At 42.5% G+C, this 20,152-nt stretch overlaps 1 protein-coding gene across 4 annotated transcripts in view; it reads right to left on the bottom strand.

The window, feature by feature from the left end:
- The window catches only part of Slc24a2 (solute carrier family 24 member 2), a 248,471-nt gene extending 244,477 nt beyond the window's left edge, over positions 1-3,994 (bottom strand). For 3 of the 4 annotated variants that reach the window (XM_041651333.1, XM_041651335.1, XM_041651336.1), the window contains exons 1-2: positions 3,661-3,994; positions 71-1,162 (exon numbers count right to left, since the gene is read on the bottom strand). In XM_041651333.1, coding sequence (XP_041507267.1) covers positions 71-1,006 — 936 coding nt within the window. In that variant the 5' untranslated portion in view covers positions 1,007-1,162; positions 3,661-3,994. The remainder of the gene's footprint in view (positions 1-70; positions 1,163-3,660) is intronic. The other variant, XM_041651334.1, reaches the window with a different exon arrangement.
- Between the last annotated feature and the right edge of the window lie 16,158 nt (positions 3,995-20,152).

Here is a 20,152-nt window from a genome sequence, read left to right as displayed (position 1 = left end):
CCAACTGCCAAGACATCTGCCTTCAGAATGATAGCTAAGAAAGCGGTTAGTAGAGGCTACTTCCACTGACCTTCGCTTGGGCTTCTGGTGCTGTCACCTTGACAACTTTATTGCGACTTATCATTTGCTTCACCCATCCTTCTACTTGGACGTTGAACTTCATGAAAACCACATAGCCGAAATAAGCTGTTAAGAGCAGCAAGCTTTCCCACCACATGATGACGTTATCCAGGAAAAATATGATCAACATGATCAAGTCGACGATGTAGAAGGACACATCCCGAAAGAGCGGCCACCATGTCAGGTTTAAGATTTCTCTAGAAAACAGAGCACACATGCCAATAACAAAGAGGATATTGAACACGGCGGAACCTACAATGGTGCCTATGCCAACGTTGCTGTGAGCAATGAAGACCCCTATAAGAGACGTGAAAAGTTCTGGGGCTGACCCGCCTGCAGCCATGAAGGTGGCTCCGGCCACATCATCAGAGATGCCCAGTTTTTCAGTGATGACAGTCAAGGAAGGAACAAAGAACTCATCACAGACGATGGCTAAGGCTATGAACATGTAGATCATGCCGATGACATGGAGGATGATGGCGCCTTTCCTGCGCTCCTCTAGGGAGAAGATGTCCCTTGGGTAGTCTCCCTGGGCATGGTCAGTGCTGTTCTCGGCTTTGTCTTCCTGAGAAGTGGGTGGCTGTGTGGCATCATCTAGCAACTTGTCATTAAAATCTAAGAGAGTTCTTTGATGGTGGCCCTGGGCTACCCTAGGGCCACTCACGACACTGGCTTCTCCTGTGTGGCTCTGAGTGTCTGTCTCAGTAAAGGCACTGATTGAAAACGGGACAGTGCTCATAGCGACCAGGCCCATGACAAGGCCAATGACCCGAATTAGCTTCAGTTTCTTTCTGGCATGATGATGTCTCCGGCAGCCAGATGGTGGCTCATTGGAGCTCCATTTCTCCAGCAACCTGACTGTGGTACTTTGGTGCAGATCCATCATCCTGGGTCTTCTGGTGGATATGGTGGTCTTCACACTTCAGACTCGGCTAGATGGTTCTGTCATACTGTTCCTTGCTTCCTGGTTAACTGTGCTTGTGGGACGCGTTTACTATCAGGTATCCTTCTTCTTCTTCACAGAAAGATTTCACCAGCTATGCTTAAGTAAGAACAACAACCAAGGTAAGTAGGTCACCAAAATCTTATGTTTCTATAAAAATAACTGCAAATACAATAAAGTCTTGTCCTATAGTATGTGTTCATAGGTAAGTTACTTATCTGTGCCTCAGTTTCTTTGTTTTATTTTCTAAAGGTTTTTTTTTTGTTTTTTTTTGTTTGTTTGTTTTTTTTGTTTTTTAGAGACAGGGTTTCTCTGTGGCTTTGGAGCCTGTCCTGGAACTAGCTCTGTAGACCAGGCTGGTCTCGAACTCCCAGAGATCTGCCTACCTCTGCCTCCCAAGTGCTGGGATTAAAGGCGTGCGCCACCATCGCCCGGCCTTAAAGGTTTCTTTTAATTTTAGTGGGTGTGTCTGTGTGTGAGTATGTGCACATGTGAGTGCAGGGGGCCCCAGGAACCCAGAAGAGGCCCTAGGATCTCCTGGAATTGGAGATACAAGCAGTTGTGATTTATCCAACATGGGTGTTGGGAACCAAACTCAGGTTCTTTGCAAAAGTAGTATGTGCCCTTAACTTCTAAGCCATCTCTCTAGCTCTGGGTTTCCTTATTTTAAAACTGGGGAGCAGAACTAGGGTGAAGAATTTACTTAGCATGTGTGGGATGTGGGTTTGATCCCTAGCTACACACACACACACAGACACACAGACACACACATGCACACACCAATATATTGTTATAGACAATTAAACCCTTGCCAACCAGAATTGCTTTTATTGCATATATGTGTATATGTACGTGTGCGTGCATGTGTTGTGGGGAGGGTACTGAGGATTGCATTCAGAGCCTCAGACACTCCAGATAATAGCGCTACCATTGAACAACGACCTCACAAATTGCTTTAAAATAATTAGAACAAAAGCAGCATTTGGAAGAAGAAGTGGTATCTAGAATGGACTCATAACCACACATGTATAAACCAAGTAAATATTTCAACACATCTGATGCCAGGGTTAGACAGCTGAGATGTGTGTAAGTATAAAAAATTTATAGGTGAAAGTCAAATCATCCATTTGAAGCCACGCAACATCGCTCAGTGTTAAAATGGCCCCACTTCCTTCAGAACTAAGTTCTTGACGACTGACCATTATCCATTATGTTTTCTTCTAGAACAATTATGTAATTCGGTGCATTTTCTGATTGAACCTATCATTTGGAAAGGGTGGTTTGGGGAGGAGGTAATACTGTTTTTCTTTTCACATAATAATCCAAGGATAATATTTTTCACGATTGTGTCTCATACAGATACAGAAAACAGGCTCTTTAAATATTTAAGTTTATGAAAGAAAAAGAAAGAAAGACAAGAAAAAGCAAGAAATGTCCTGTCGACATGAACAAGCTGTTTTCTTAAAGCATATAGATACTGTTTTCAGTTGGAGCTTCGGAACAGCAACAGCCAGAACCCTTTACTCTTACTCTCCAGAGCTTAAAAAAAGCTCAGCCCAGGGACATGACCAGGAGGCTATCTTGAGAGACCAAGTATGTATTTCGTAAACAACATGCAAGTTGCAGCAACACCTCTGTCCATAAAACCCTCCCCCAGTAGCCCCAACACCTATCCTTTATGCCAGATACGCAGAGCAGAGTTTTGATTCGTTAGTCTACGGAAGAGGTGGGTAGAGTACCCCACACGCCTGCTCCTACAGTCAAGATTCTCTTTCTAAACAAGCCTCTAAATTTCCTGTTTTTGTTTCCTTTTTGGTGCCAATAATTTTATTTTCGGAGCATTCGCCGAGATCACTTCAGGTGTAAAATAAGCTAATTAAACACACGCCACTTATACAGTGGGATTAGCTGGAGCAGAGCAAGCCCAGCAGTCAACGCAGGTTGAGTTGCCACTGCTCCTCAGATAACCCTAGCCCATCGGATGCCCAGGCAGGCTGCAGATGTCTATGCTTAGCACCCGTGATTAAGCGGCTCGCAGCGCTCTAGGGACTGTCAGTGCCGGGTCAGGGCTAGCAGCAGGGCTGGACTACTAGGGTGTAAGATCAGCTCTAGGGTGAGCTCTGTAAATCCTTTGCTCTGATGTCCGGGATGTGCCCCCCAGCTGCGCCCCAACTTTGCCTTGAATGATCTTAAACTTTTTCCATGGATGGTCAAGAAGAAAATAAAACGAAAAAATAGCTGGACCCCACCTGCAAGCTGGAAGCTGCGATGCTTTCGGGGTGAAGCTTGCTCCACTGTTTTTAACCCCGGATAGCTAGTCGTGTGTGTGTGGGGGGGGGGGGGGGGGGTGTCTTTGCGCATCCCTTTCTAAGTCAGGCTCTTGCTGGTGCCCTAGCTCCGGGACGAGCCCGAGTGGGCCACATAGGGGCTGGCAACCCGCGCCCCCGAGTGGAGAGAGTTGGCTAACTAGGAGCTGGGCCTGGGGCGCCACGTCCGCTGCGGGGCCACCTGTGAGCCTGCGGCGGAGCAGTACGATGCGCAAGACCCGCCGGGGGACCAGCAGCTAGGAGGACGCAGAGCCGGAGACCCGCACTTACCCGCACCGGTGAGCAGGGCTCGCACGCCTGGACGCTCGGGCCGCCTCCTCCGGCCTCCGCCTCTCGCGCCCGGGCCCCGGACTAGTGCTGGCGGTCGCCTTCACCGGCTGGATCTGGGCTTGTGGGGACAGTGAGCAGCGGCGAGTGGTGGCGCGAGCTGGGCTGGCGGGCGGTGTTGGGCCCCTCCCTCTCGGCGGCGCGGGAGTAGCCGCAGCTTGGCGCCCTCCCGCCCTGCGCGCCTCTTGCGCGGGCCACGCCCGCCGTTGCCGCCTGTCAGATTTCTCTGCAGTGGGGACCGGGTCAGGGTGTGCAGGAAGGCAAGGGCACAAAGGAGAAATCGTACAGGTCCCTGCAGCACCCGATTCCCGAAGCCAGAAAGTGCTGTTAAGTTTGGGGTCGCCTGTAGTGGTCACCTCCTCTCCAATCATCTGCAGGAATAAGAATTGATCTCTCTTTACTATGCAAAGGTGGAAAAGATGGTGTTTAGAAAAGTACAGGCCTCGGGGGCATGGCTCTCTGTCAGAGGGAACTGAAGTCTCTGTTTTACAATGATGAGAAAGTGAAGGGTCTTTAGTTCAACAGGCAAACCGTTTGTTACCTTTATGACCCAAGACACTGGGGTCACTTTGGTGTCCCTGACAAGACTCGTGTTTTGCCTCCAGACTGCCAACTCTGCGTTTCCCCCAGCCTTGTTTGCAAAGACCCTTTAACCAGGGGAAATTGAGTCCAGCTCTCTGGTGAACAAGTCAAGAGTCTGGGCCAATTAATAGGAGGTGGAACAAGCTAGTTGTTGAGGGAAACATTTTTTAACCTGATGGATGAGGAGGACCCAACCTGGGAAACCGTGGAGGTTTTCTGTGCATTAAGGACCTTTTTTTGCATGCCATCTTTCTGTCTCTGCAGTCCGCAGAGGTTCACTCAGACCTTCAGGGTTGTCTTGCCAAGTAAAGGGAAACCTCAGGTTTTATTTCGAAAGTCATGGGCTAAACTTAAAAAAAAAAAAAAAAACAACAACAACAACAACAAACAACAACAAAAAAAACCCTTTCCTTTTTGTTCTGGGAAATTTCAAACATTCACAGATGTGAGAAAAGAACACAGCAAGGCTTTATGGGGCCATCACAGCCTTGCAAAATTATTGACTACCTGGCTAGTTGTGCATTGTACCTGCAGGCACCCTTTCCCAGTGTCCTCCCCATGAAGCAAATCTCAGACAACACTCCATTTTATTCACAAACCCATAGGAGAAGGAAGAAAGCAGTTAACCAGTACTAAGACTGTGTCAATGAAGACTCCAGGGATGACCCAGATAGGCTCACATTGATCATGATGAGTCAACTTCAACATCAGGAGATTATTGCAGTTGCTTCAGGCCCATTAACAGAAGTTCATAATGTTTCCAAAACAACCCAACAGATTGGTAACTGCTGATGGCAGAGAGAACCATTTCATACTGCAAAAATACTTAAGAAAGAAGAAAACAATCATACATCTATTCTACAAAGTTTTATACAAATGGAACCTGAGTATATCCCATTCAGCTTCATTTCCCTTGTTTTTGACTCTATTGACTGAACAATCCTGATCTTCCCCAGGCAGCAGACACCAAGAATAGGAAAGTGAGAATAGCCTAAACATGTTAGCTCTGCAGTAGTTTCCTCTGACATTCAAACCTTTCATTTTTGTTGGAAATTTAAAATAGGGTGTGAAAAGGGAGGCTGAGCAACTGGATAGTTTAAGACAGGAAGTTTACAGGAAAGTGAACCAACTGCTATTCTAAGGGGAAGTGAAATACTCCATCCTGCAGGGAAGCAGCTAAAGGCCTCAGGACCAGACATAAACAACCTAAGAGGGCTTCAGGAAGTCCCTGAAAGAGATCAAATTTACTACTCTTCATCTAAGAGTATATAAGTGTTAAAGACTCCTGAGGGACACTTTCAGACCAACTAAGGGAAGACTCACAGATAAGAAAAGGTTCAAGCTTAGCTGTCTAGAAAGAGGCCTATACCAGACCAACCACCAGGAAGAAGAAGATATTAGCCAAGTAACTTGGAAGAGGCAGAGATCTGCTGAAGTTTCCTGAAGAAAAAAGACCGGCCAAGTGTCCCAGAATAAGCTCAGACCAAACGAATGACAAACATCCTCCAAATTGTTCATCTGTCTCCAGGCTGTGGAGTGCAGTTCAAGTACCTAGTTTTTGTGAACTGTCTCCCATGGTGGTGTGGGGTTTTGATGATGTAGCAGTGCCTGAGTTATTTTCAGTCCTGCAGTTAACTCCTCAACCATATTTCTGTAAGAGTCACAAATAAACTTCATTGGTTGACCAAACTGGACTTTAGTGGTTGTGGTGGTTTGAAAGAAAATGGCTTCCAAAGAGATTGGCATCTTTTGGAGGTGTGGTCTTGTAGGAAGTGTGTCACTGTGGGGGAGGCTTTGAGGACTCACTTGCTCAAACTTCACAGAGTGTGATGCTCAGTCTACTTCCTGTTGTCTGCAAATCAGCATATACAGCTCCTTTTCCAGCACCATGTCTGCCTGCACACTGCCATGCTCTCCACCATGTTGATAATGGATTAAACCTCTCAAACCATAAGCCGCCACCTCAATTAAATGTTTTTGTTGTTATAAGAGTTGCCATGGTCATAGTGTCTCTTTACAGCAATAGAAACTCTAACTAAGACAGTTAGTGTCTTTGGCCTGCCATTGATTCCTATCTGGGGTAAAATTGCTGTTTGTTAATGTCTTCTCAGAAATAGTATCACATAGCACTTAAACCTCAAAAGACAGAAGCAAGAGGATCTCTATGTTTGAAGCTAGCTAGAAAACTTACAAATGTAGTTACGGCACACTGCTTCCTACCAGGACCTTTATTGGTGTTGTTCAATTCCCTTCAACTTTAGCCCAGAGGGGTCACCAACTCTCCATTTGGCAGAAAGAGGAATGGGACTCAGATGAAGACCTGTGTCTGCAGGCTGTACTGTCTGGGTTCACACTTGGCTGATTGTGGCAGAAACTCAGCTTCCACAGCTTAACCAAACAAGACTTTATTTTTCTCAAAAAGAAACCTGGAAACATACTGTCTAGCATTTGTCTGATAGCTCTATGATACCAGCCTTAGAATTCAAAAGTCTATGCTCTCTCATCTTAATGGATAGCTTTTGTCTTCAGTGCTACAGAGTTGTTGCCTTTTTTTGGGGGGGGGGGGGGTAATATGTCTGAATTCCAGACAAGAATAAGGAATAATGAAGGGGGAAAAAAAACGAGACTCCCTTGTTGAAGTTTCCCTTTTTATTTATAGAAGGATGCTGTCATAACACATCTCCATGTGAATGGCCACCACTTGGTCATGGTTACACTTAGCTGTAAGGGAGTATGAAATATTTCTTAAGTGGGTTCGTACCCAAGTTTTAAAGAAGTGAGACTTTGTTTGAAGCAGACAAGGAGGAATGGATGTTGAATGAGCAGCTAACAGCATTTGACAGCTTCAAAGTATCTTAATTTGGCAGCTGCACAAGAACTTGACAGTGAGCTGCCGTGAAAATCGAGAAGGCTGGAAGTGCATTACTGTAGTGATGGAGAGCCTTCGCTGGTCTATGCCACATTCCCTGAAGCCAGAACCAAAGGACAGCTATATCCTCCCACTTGCTGCTTGATCATGGAGAAAGGGACATTCCTGAGAAAACCTGAGTTGTCAAAACAGAAGCTTGATCAACTCCTTTGTTGAGAGTCGATAATGAACCTCTTTAGATAATCATTTAAAAATTTTAAATATACACTACATACATGTAAACATTGCTTGACATCATGCTCACCCTTGTATTAACTAGCACTTTGTTTGAATATAGAGTTAGTGGGAGTGGTTAGTAATTACCAGCTAAGAGTAGTTGGCTCTCTTAGTAATTCTATAGCAGCCTTTCAAAAACTAATATAATACTTTCAAAAATCATGGGCCACACTTGAATTAATAAAGCTAAAACAGAATTCTCAGGTGTCACTAAGTCACTCTGACTCTGATTCCACCACTAGAAATTTGTTACTCTGGCTACTTATTTTCACAATTTCAGTATTACTTTCTTTAATGTAATATCTTTCTTAACTTTTTGAGAACTTTATAAAATGTATTTTGACCATAATTGTCCCCCACACCTCCCTTTGACTTCTCCCAGTTCCACCTCACCATTCTTTCCCAACTTCATGTCCCATTAGGTCCATTTTTTGCTGGTCATGTACATGTGATTATGGGGCATTCACTGGAGTATGGACAACACAGTAGAGGCCACACCCTTTAAGAAAACTGTCTCTTCTTTCCCCAGAAGTCATCAATTATCAAAGTTTCCCAGTACAGGATTAACAAGCCCTACCTACTTCCATGCTAGACTGTGGAGTGGCTTAATCTTATAGAGATCTTGTGCAGGCAACCACAGATGCTGTGCGTTCATGAGTTCAGTGGTTACACCGTGTCCCAAACAAGACACTGTTTGCTCTGGGTCTTAGATTCTTTCTGCCTCACCTTCCTGGCTGGCCTCTAAGGCATGGAGAGGGGTGTTATGTAGATGTTCTATTTGTGGCTGAACACTGCACTGATGCTTATTCTCTGTATTTTGATCAGTTGTGAGTGTCTATGTTAACCACTGCCAAGCACACAACACAAAGAAAGTTCTCCGTCGAGGTCTGAGAGCTGCATTAATCTATGAGTAAAGACAGGCAAACTTAGAAGGCAGTTTGATACTGTGTTTATTTTAGCATAATATTAGCGGTAGAGTTTATCCCTGGGGCCTAAGAGCCCTCTAACCATGGGTTCTTGTCCACACTTATAGTACCAGGCAGGTGTTTCCTCCTGTGGAGGCCTTAAATCTAGTCATAAAACAGTTGGTTACTTCCATAACATTTGTGTCACCATTGCACACATGGGCATATCCTGTCACAGAGATCATTATTGTTGTTCAAAGTGTTCACAGCTGGATAAGACTGTTGAAAATGTTTTCTCCCTGGCAGCTTGCACAGCACCTTCCAGAACTATAAGAGCTATCCAGCAGTGTGGAAGCTTCCTGGTTACCACCAATTTGATTTCTCCAAGTTCTATGATAAAAGTGCACGGTGTCTTCAGCGATAGGGTCTTACCATACAATTCCAGTGAGCAATCAAGAACAACGGCAATGTCTTTTATTGCAGTAGCGGTCACCGTAACACTTCTCACACATAACTGTAGTGGAAATATTGAACAGCTGGCACTGTACTATTTCTTTGACAGGAATTGTTTTAAAAAATAACTATCTCTAGTGTCATTGAAGTTATTAGCAACCTTTAAAACTACTTTTAATAATTTAAAGACAAAGCAAATTGGGAAAACAAAGATAAAATCTGCAGGAAATTATTATAAAGTGAAGGTGAACAGCACAGAGTCAGTTTAACTGCCTTTGTCCTCATTCTCCCCACATGCCCCTGCCTTCTGTCCCCCTTTTATTTTTTTGGTTTTTTTTTGGATTTTTTAAAATTATTTATTTATTTATTAAAGATTTCTGTCTCCTCCCCGCCACCACCTCACATTTTCCTCCCCCTCCCCCAAATGTGTAGTCCAGGCTGGCCTCGAACTCCAGATCCACCTGCTTCTGCCTCCTTCAGCAAATCCTACTGGCCTGTGCTACCAGAACCGGCTGTCCCCCTTTTATTACAGTGTTCAGCTTCCATGCTCTCAACAGCTGTGAAGAATGCAGTGTTCATAGCATTAGCAATTCCCAGGCTTTCCTCAGGCTGAATATGAAAATCTCTTGCTAAGAGCTTGTAGAACTCAGACCACAACCCTGACATTCCCCTCTCTAGGAGCCCGTGAAGTCAAGAATTGGGCTGTGCATTTCAGCCTGTACAGCACAGGGTGAGTGTCCGTGAGAGGAAGAATCAGAAGCGCCAAGCGTTACTGAAAGCTGATCCGGGGAGGAGTCGCTTGTGCTGTGCTACAGGAGACTCGGAGATCACAACGGCCTAAAACAACTTGTCCCTGGTGAATTTTGCTGTTATACCCTTGTTCTGGGTTGCAAGTTTGCTCCTAAGTGGGCATACTGCTGCTGATGGTCATGGAAAACATGGACTGGCTTTTTAAGACTTCAGCTTGGAAGCCCTACATCATGGCTGCTCACTACCCCCATTGGTGAGCAGTGGCTGCACATGACCAATCTACGTTCAAGAGCACGAGCACAAAGGAACAATTATTCTATGTGCCCAGCACTTGTGACTGCCATGTTAGGCAACAAAAGAATCATGTCTTAAGCACTGACTGGGGTTTTCACCGGAAAACAGTTTTTATTTATCTTTCCACTTTGCTGGATTTTTTATTTTTATTTTATTTTTTTTGTTAAACAATGTTAGTTTTTTTATTATTAAATTAACTGTTACTGCTTACTGCCTATATATTTCAAGTTCCACACTTGATGCTAGAAATATAAAAATATAAAGCAAATTTAAAATACCATTATCCTCATGTGAATTTCTATGTTCAGGTTCTTATAGGAACATACATAAAAGGATAGGAGCATGCTGGAGATTGTTGCAGGAGGAAGTGGGGGCCACTTGTTTGTCCCCGCCTCCAAGAACTAAAATAATCACACAAACTGTATTAATTGAATCGCTGCTTGACCCATTAGCCCTAGCTTCTTATTGACTAACTCTTACACATTAAATTAACCCATTTCTATCAAATCTGTGTATCGCCACATGGCTGTGACTTACCGGCTAAAGTTCAGTCTGTCTCCAGCGGGGCTACATGGCTGCTCCCTGACTCTGCCTTCTTCCTCCAGCATTCGGCTTAGTTTTTCCCGCCTAGCTAAGTTCTGCCCTGCTATAGGTCCAAAGCAGAGAGGTATATATTAGATATGGAGAGACTTAAGATGTGCTAGCAAAGCTTTGCATCCTTTAAGCTTTCACTTGGTTATGATTGTCCTATGATTTGGGATTTTCCTCTGTATGCTGTGATTACCATTAATGAATAGAGAAACTGCTTTGGACCTATTTGCTGGATTTTTTAAGCAGTTATTAAGATTCTCGTTTTACAGATGAAGAAACCAATATCCTGTAGGTTAAAGTAGCTTGCTCAACATCAAACAGATCCCACTTGAATACAGTATTGTCTCCCAAGTCTGAGTTCTTAATGGAATATAACAGTGATGTGGGATTCCCCTCTGTATGCTGTGAATACCATTGGTCAATAAAGAAAAAGGCTTGGCCTGATAGGGTAGAACAGAGCTAGGTGGTGAAAACTAAACTGAATGCTGGGAGAAAGAAGGGCGGAGTCAGGGAGAAGCCTTGGAGGTGCCACCAGAGATAGACATGCTGAAACCTTGCCCGTAGGCCACAAGCCTCCTGGTAAAATTTAAAATAATAGAGATGGGTTAATTCTAGATGTAAGAACTAGCTAGCAATATGCTTAAGTAATTGGCCAAGCAGTGATTTAATTAATACAGTTTCTGTGTGGTTATTTTGGGTCTGAGCTGCCCAGTGGCCAGAACGACCAAGCGGCTTCCTACATCATGACAGGGTTAGTGCATTTTGCTATTGAGATGACAGGCTTAGGCAGGTCTGAAGCATTTCTGGTACCACTAGTTGGTCCATAGTCAATAGCAGTCTGCTTCATAATAGAACATGTTTTGCTTATTTAAAAACCATAGTGTAAATACTAAAGTGGAATCCTGGCACTCTGTAAAGACATTCTTCTTAGGTGCCTAGCCTGGCTGACTTTGCTTTTCTTTGCTTTTGGTGGCGTGTTTTTGTTTGTTTTGTTCGTCTGTGGCCTTTCTCTTCCAGTTTAATAAAAATCCCAACAGCAAACGTGTCTGTGGGGCTGAGGGGCAAGTTTAGAATTCTCCCCCTTTCACAGAGGGATTCTCAACATCACTTATACCCCACATCCCAACGACGGCTTTCTCCTTCTGCTTAGCTGTGAAGTGAGGAGAAATGATGAATGGCTAGTACTTTTACAAGAGGAACAAGATTTTTTTTTTCTGGTTTTGAAATGCTCAGGAGGTTAAAAGTCAGCTTCTCTTCGCAAGCTCAGCTTAGCCTCCCGGTTGTGAACACCAGCCCTGGGCACAATGCTGAGGCAGGCCGGGAAGGAGGGCAGTCAGGTCTATTGATTTCAGCTGTAACTCGGAGTCGAAAGTCTTGGCTGTCTTCCTGGCTCCAGTAGGGACTTCTTGAGTGACCTCTAGGACTCCTTGTCTCTCAGAGCCACATTGGCAGGAAAGTACAGTCAACACTGGTGAGGAAGACTGCAGGAGGATGAACAGCCCGCTGAAAGAAGGTGCCTCTGCTGCCTGCATCCCCGTGTGCCATCTGCGGTTCAGAATTTGAGCATAAAGTGAAAGCCACAGTCCTAAAAGGGAGTCGCATGCCTCAGTCTCAAACAAGACGAGCCACCGAGAGTGTGCCACTGCCTTTGACTCTTGATTGCTGAACTAAAATATTTGTGCTGTTCCAACCATAGCATTGGAATGAATAACTTTAATCGTTTTCCCAGGTTGGGTGTCAGGCTCTGTCGTTGGAGTCAATACTTGTCCATGCATGGTGGAGCTTGTGAGCCTTTCCGCAGCATTCCTGTTCACAGGCCTCTGCCCCAACTCTGGGGTCACTTAAAGAGGTTTGGCTGGGCTTGCTCACCTTCTCCTCAGTCACTTCCTTGGCAATTACTGACAGCTCCTCTTCCACCTGCTGTCCCGTTGTTTATTCCTCAGTTGCCTGGGAACCAAGGTGAGAAGACAGGTGACATACAGGGATGCCACTCCAGGTTTGAATGCAAGGACTTCACTGAGAAACTGCTGCTCCTTCCCCATGACTCCTGCTTCCTGGACTCACTGTCATGTGTACCGTATTCCTTTGTTTATTGGAGTGCAGCCCAGTGTGTCTTCCAAGGGGGATAGGAAGAATGATGTTGTCTCCACAAGCCTAGCATGTCTAACTATAAATTTCTAGCTCAGAATGGTCCTTTCGTGAAAATGCTAAGTTCTTTCTTTTGGAAACAGGGTCTTGCTACACAGCCCAGGCTGACCTTGAATTTGTGTCTACCTACCAGAGCATCCTGTATGTTTGGATGTTTGTACACATGCTGCTAGAATGAGAACTCTCATTTTTAAAGTTTTTTTTTTCTGCTGTTGGACGTTTTATTGTTGCTGTAGAGAAAATTGGTGCTATTTGGATTCCTGGGGATTTTGATGGTATCTGTTTTATCTCTGGTATGATTTTTAAATTTTTGAATTCATAGTGCTCTAAAATTTTGTATATTAATGTCTTGGAGTGAGTTGGGTAGGTTTATTTTAAATTATTTAATTTATTTTTATTGACAAAATATTTTTCACATGATATATTGTAATGTTCCTCCCCCAAATCTTTTCAAATCCTCCCTACTGCTCCACCCACCTAAATCCATATCCTTCATTGCTCTTGTTAGAAAATAAATAGACATTTAAAGAAAAAATAATAAAAATAAGATTAAAAAACCAAGCAAACTTGAATAGGACCAAGCAAAAAATTTAACAGAAGACAAGAGCCAAAAAAAGCACAAGAAACTCCTATAGACACAGAGACATACACATTGGGACACAGAAATTCCCTAAAAACACATCACAAACCAAAATTTAAAAGAAAAAGTCCTGTAGAGTTAGAATAAAAAGCATCTAAAAGATTCTCAGAAAAGTCATTGTGAAACAAACAAAAGAATTAAGGCAAACCCACAAAACATCATAACCACAGCTGGATATGGGGCCTGGTCTTAAGAGTGGTTTGCAGTGGTGGCACTCACCTTTAATCCCAGCACTTGGGAGGCAGAGGCAGGCGGATCTCTGTGAGTTTGAAGTCAGCCTGGTCTAGCTAGTTAAAAACAAAAAGAGTGGTTTGTCTCCCCATTTGAAATCCATCAGACAAAGCTGATGTTACATTTGCAAGTGGCTATCGAGTGATAGCTTCTAGGTTAGGGTTTCTCTCTAGCACATCTTGCATGCAGGTCACTGTAGTAGATAGAGGGGTTGGAGCTGGATTGGTGTTTACCTTTCTCCTTTGGTAGTAGGCAGTAAACCTTCCAGTACCTGAAACACTAGCCAGCAGGGAGGAAGGCTGTAGGTAGGCACCAGCTAAACTTCTCCATGATTAATGAGCTGTATAGGTGTTGTCTTTATCAATAGGAACCAATCACCTTGGCAATAGCCTGGGTTTGAAGGCTCCCTTGGGACCCATTTGGCCAACAACTCAATTAGATGTAATCCATTCCTAGAACTGGAAGCTTCATTTGGTGAAAAGAGATGCCCAACTGAGGTTCAATCTACCTCATTATTTTGTGATTCCACTTAAATCACTATTATATAAACATATATTTTTAAACACTTCTACTGTACTAGGTTTCTATATGATCCCTCAAATGTCCTTTAGTTCCTCCCTGAATTCCCTTCCTCACCTTCCTCTTCCCTCTCCCACCCCGTTTGGTTCTCTCATTGTCCCCACCATCCATCTACAACTGTCTATTCTATTTTTTCTCCCTAGGGAGATCTACCCCTTCCCCCTAGTCCCTTACTTTATATCCAACCTGTAGCTATATAATTGTAGCTTGTTTATCAATGACTTAACAACTAACATCCACATATGAATAAATACATACCATATTTATCTTAATGGATCTGGGTTGCCTCACTCAGGATAATTTTTTTCTAGCTCCATTCATTTACCTGTGAATTTCATGGTTTCTCTCTCTCTCTCTCTCTCTCTCTCTCTCTTCCTTTCTTCCCCCCCCCCCCCTTTTTTTTTAGCAGCTGAGTAACAGTCCAGTGTGTAAATGTACCACATTTTTTTTTTTTGGTTTTTCAAGGCAGGGTTTCTATGTGGTTTTGGAGCCTGTCCTGGAACTAGCTCTTGTAGACCAGGCTGGTCTCGAACTCACAGAGATCCGCCTACCTCTGCCTCCCAAGTGCTGGGATTAAAGGCGTGCGCCACCACCACCCGGCTAATGTACCACATTTTTTTATTCATTCAACTGTTGACAGAGATCCAATTTCTGGAATTTATGAATAGAACAGCAAGGAACATGATTGAGTAAGTGTTTCTGTCTTTGGGTATATACCCCAAATCTAGTGTAGTTGGATCTTGAGGTAGATATATTCCCAGCTTCTGTAGTAACCACCACACTTATTTCCATAGTGGCTGTGCAAGCTTTCAGTCCCACTAGCAATGGTTGAATGTTCCCTTAACTCCATCTCCTTGCCAGCAAGAGCTGTGTTCATTTTATTGATCTTGGCCATTCTGGCTGCTGTAAGACAAAAATCTCAAAGTAGTTTTGATTTGCATTTTCCTGATGACTAAAGGATATTGAATATTTTTTATTTATTTATATATTTATTACTTGTTTGTTAACTTTACATTCCCTCCCTCCTCTCCTCTCAGTTCCTCCCCCATCTCCCTCTGTTACCAATTCCCAGTCCTCTCCTCCTCTGTTTCTGTTCAGGAAAGGGCAGGTCTCCCAAGGATATCAGCAAAACATGACATAACAAGTTGCAGTAAGATTAGGCACTTCCCATGTATTAAGACTGGGCAAGGCAGCCCAATATGGGGAGTAGAGTCCCAAAGGTCAGTAAAAGAGTCAGAGACAGCCCCTGCTCCCACTGTTAGGAGTCCCACAAGGAGACCAAGCTACACAACTGTAACAAATAAGCAGAGTGCATAGGTCAGTCCCATACAGACACCCTGGTTGTTGATTCAGTCTCTGTGAGTCCCTATGAGCCTAGGTTAGTTGGTTTTGTGGGTTTTCTTGTGGAGTCCTTGATCCCTCCTGCTCCTACTTTCCTTTCTCCCCATTTTCTGCAGGGTTCCCCGAGCTCCGCCTGATGTTTGACTGTGAGTACCATTTGTTTTCATCAGTGATTGGATGAAGCCTCTCTAATGGTAATTGGAGTAGGCACCAATCTATGGGTATAGCAGAATATCATTAGGTATCATTATATTGCCATTTTTTCTTCCAGTCATGTTTGAGTCTATCCTATGTCTCCGGGTCATCCAGTTTGTGGATCCAGGTGTTCCAGGCAATGTCAGGGGTGGGCTTACTCTTCCTTACCTGTGCCATAGGGTAGACCAATCATTGGCTGGCCATTTCCTCAATCTCTAGGTCACCTTTATCCCAGCACATCCCATAGGCAGGACAGACTCAAGGGGGAAAGTTAAGTGGTTGGGTTGTTTTCCAACTTCCTCTACTTGAAGTCTTGCCTGGTTACAGGAGATGGCCAGCTCTGGCTACTTATCAGTTATTCCTAGGAGTCTTAGTGGTGGTGGTGGGGGTGGGTGGGTGTCATCTTTGTAGATTCCTAGGAGATTTCCTTGTGTCAGGTTTTTACCCTGATCCCCAAATGCCCTCCCTTTCCAGCAGTTTCTTTCAGTATTCTTCCACTCTGCCCTCCTCAAGATGATAGATCATGATCCCATCCCTACCCTAGCATAGTGCACTCACAAAATCTTTCATCTTTTTTCCCAGGGAGACCCCATGGTCCCCCCTTGAATCCTTCTTGCAACATAGTTATCCTCTATTTTACAGCTAATGTCCACTTACCAGTGAGTACATACCATGTTTGTCTTTCTCCATCTGGGTTACTTCACTCAGGATGATTTTTTTTCTACTCTTATTTGCCTTCAAACAAAGTATCATTATTCACAGCTGATTTTTGTGCAGGGTGATAAGTATGGATCTATTTTCATTCTTCTGTATCCAGCAATCCAGTTTTTGTTGAAGATGCTGTCTTTTCTCCAGTATGAATTTCTGGCTTCTTTATCAGAAATCAGTCATCCAGAGGTATGGATTTATATCTGGATCTTCAATTAAATTCCATTGTCAACTTGTCTGTTTTTCTGCAATTCAGTCTTTATTACTACAGCTCTGTAGTACAGTGTGAGGTTGGGGATGATGATGCTTCCAGCAGTTCTTTTTTTAAAATTATTATTTAGGATATTTTCTTTAGCTCTTCTGGGTTTTTTGTTTCCATATGAAGCTAAAATTGTCCTTTCAAATTCTTGAGGAATTGTGTTGGAATTTTGATGGGGATTGCATTGAATTTGTAGAATGTTTTTGGTAAGACGGCCTTTTTTCACTATATCAACCTACTGATCCATATTTCCATCTTCTGATACCTTCTTCAATTTCTTCAGTGTCTTAAAGGTTTTTTTTTTTTTTGTGCAAGTCTTTTGCTTGCTTGGTTAAAGTTACCCCAAGACATTTTATGTTTTTTGATATTGTAAAAGGTCTTGTTTCTCTGATTTCTTTCTCAGTCTGTCTTTTGTACATAGAAAGGCTAAGATTTTCGTGTATTAATTTTGTATCTTGCTATTTTGCTGAAAGGTTTTTTTTTAGTCAAATCTAGGAGTTTCCTTATGTAATTTTTAGGGTCACTTATGAATATTATCATATCATCTGTAAATAAGGATACTTTGATGTCTTTCATTTTTATTTGTGTTCTTTTGATTTCCTTCAGTTGTCTTGTTGCTCCCAGCTAAGACTTCAAGTACTAAATTGCATAGATATGGAGAGAGTGAACAAACTTATCTTCTTCTTTATTTTAGTGGAATGTTTTGAGTTTCTCCACATTTAGGTTTTTGTAGGGTGTGGGCCTGCTGTAAATCTCCTTTATTATGTTTATGTCTGCACCTTGCTCTCCTAGTCTTTCTGGGACTTTATCATGAAGGCGTGTTGGACTTTATCAAATGCCTTTTGCATCCAATGAGATGACCACGGCTTTTTGACTTTTAGTCTGCTTATATGGTAGCTTGCATTTATCATTTTACATATGTTGAACAATCCCTGTATCTCCGAGATGACACCTACTTGATTGTGATAAATGATCTTTTGGATATGTTCTTGGATTTGGTTTCCAAGTATTTTATTGAAAAATTTTGCATTTGTGTTTATATGGGAAATTGGTCTATAATTATTATCTTTGTTGGGTATCAGGGTGACTCTAGCTTCCTAAATGCAAATTGGGCAACATTTCTTCTGTTTCTATTTTGTGGAATAATTTGAGGAGTATTGGGATTAATTCTTTGACAGTCTGCTACTATTTAGGATTTTGTGCTAAAACCATCTGGCCCTGGGCCTATTTTTGAGGTTGGGGAGATTTTGTTACTGCCTCTATCTCACTAAGAGTTACAGGTTTATTTAAATTAGTGACACCAAATCAAACTTTTAGCCCCAACCTGAGACTATTAGTTTTCTGTTATAACTACAAGAGATGCTACAAAGCTTGTGTCTTGTAGCGACATTAATTTGTTAACAGAATGCAGTTAGAATGCCAGACATGAGCTACTTCTCTCTTTGAGGAACCATCTTGCCGATGTAGTTGGCTACTGAGTTCATATTACTTTCTTCTCTTATTTATTTTTTCAGTGCTGGGAACTGAACCCAGGGCCTCCCATGGACTAAGCAAGCATTCTACCAGGCAGCTGCTCTTCTAGCGAGACTCTTTTGTTTTTAAAGGTTTATTTCTTCATGTATATTTTTTATGAATATGAGAGCTCTGTCTTCAGGCACACTGAAAGAAGGAATCAGAACCCATTACGGATGGTTGTGAGCCCCCATGTGGTTGCTAGAAATTGTACTTAGGACCTCTGGAAGAGCACTCAAGTGTTCTTCACCACTGAGACGGCCTCTTATTTTTCTTAATCCTATCTGAATTTAAAATTTCCTATGTATCTCATTTATGTTTGTTTGAAATGTTTTAAGTCTAACTTCTCATTTAAAATTGTTTATCTGTTTTTAATGTTTCCTCGTGTTCTTTCTTCTGTCATTTACATAATGTGATCACATTTGTATGTGTAGATTTGTCAACTGCAGACAAAAGTGTTGACTGATTGCTGGTAACACATACACAGCCATAAATGTAAACTTTCCTCATAGCACAGATCACAGGAATCCTATAAGGCATTTGCAGTCCTAGGGCTATGCGAAGTTGCATGCTTTTTTTAATCTCTTTGAAGCATGACTTACCCATTCCTACTTTTTTTTTAAATTTAATTATCTAAATTTCATTTTCAAGTTGTTTTGGCAAGGAGAGTCTGTGGCTAAAAATATTTTTTTTTTCTTATATTTTGTTTTAATTTATTTTCCTTTTTGAGGCAGGATTTCACTGTAGCCCAGGCTGGCCTTGAACTTCCAATCTTCCTGCCTCAGCCTCTCAGGTGCTAGGATTACAAGCATGTACTACCAGGCCCAGCTGAAAACTTTCATCTTGATAAGGCCTTTTGCGTCCAGTATAAGTAATGATAAGTTTATGAAATCACTTATAGCATGCCCACCACAGCTAACTGTGGATACTGTCTTGTGGTCTTTCTGTCAGCTAGTGTTGCTGTTATAGAGAAACATATGTATCTTTTTTTTTTCACATGACAAGTCTCATTAAATATCTATAACTAATACCATACCCCTATCTACCTCCCACCCTGAATAATTTGCTGAATCTTCACTTCTGTCTGAAATCACATTTTCCCCTCTTTTTGCTTTTTGTCACCTTCAGTAACAGTTACCATTATATATACATTGTCAATGCACTGTCTGCTGTGTCTGTTGTCCCCTCCTCCATAGGCCTCTTCTTAAATTGCATTATTTCATTTTCCTCGTGGGACTTTTCCAAGAAATCTGTCTTTGTCTGAATATAATCTGTCCTTTCTAAAACTCATGTTGAAACTTAATCCCTTTAATGACACACGCAAAGCTGAGACCAGATGAGACATTTAAGAGGTCTTACGGTTCTGCTCTTGTGAGACTGATGGACAGATGGGCTAATGGGTTATATAAAAATGAGTGTGCTATGAAAACCTCTTGGACCAGGTCTCCCTTGCCATCCTAGTGTCTTCATGTGATGTCTTGTATGACATCTGGGGACTTGGACAACAAGAAAGCTATTGTCAGATCCGGCATCTCAACCTTGAGCCGGAATGGTAAGCCTGAACAAGTCTGTTTTGTGTGATCAATATCTTCTGTGCTTTTGTGTAATTAGAGATACAAAATAGATTAGGGCTGTATATTGTACCATTTCATCTTTTAAAACTTTTTGTTTGGCTTTTATCGTCTTTCTATTTTCAATATGGATTTTATCTCCATGGGTTTTTACCGTAGTTGATTCCTTTCTCAGCTCTTCTGTCTCCTGCTTCTATATCTTGTTATTGTTTCTCATTAATTTTCATTTAACTAACTGTACTTTCAGCTTTTTTACACTTAGACAAAGACACCATAGTGTTTCTTTCTTTGAGGTAAATATTTCCCTGATATCTTCTTCCTCTTTTTTGTATTTTATTTACTTAGTGTGTGTGTATGTGTGTATGTGTGTGCACATGTGTACTTGTGTGTGCATACCATACCAACGTACATGTGAGAAGGTCCGAGAACATCTCCAGGTAGTTGTTTCTCTCTTCCCTTTCTACTGTTTATGTCCTGGGGATCAAACCTGGTCATCAAGCTTGGCGGCAGGTGCCTTTATCAGCTAAGCCA

This window comes from Microtus oregoni, unplaced genomic scaffold, assembly GCF_018167655.1.
Source record: "Microtus oregoni isolate MIOR12 unplaced genomic scaffold, Mior012 000005F_ref0000423, whole genome shotgun sequence".
Lineage (NCBI taxonomy): Eukaryota > Metazoa > Chordata > Mammalia > Rodentia > Cricetidae > Microtus > Microtus oregoni.
This window is presented reverse-complemented; position numbering and strand designations above follow the sequence as displayed.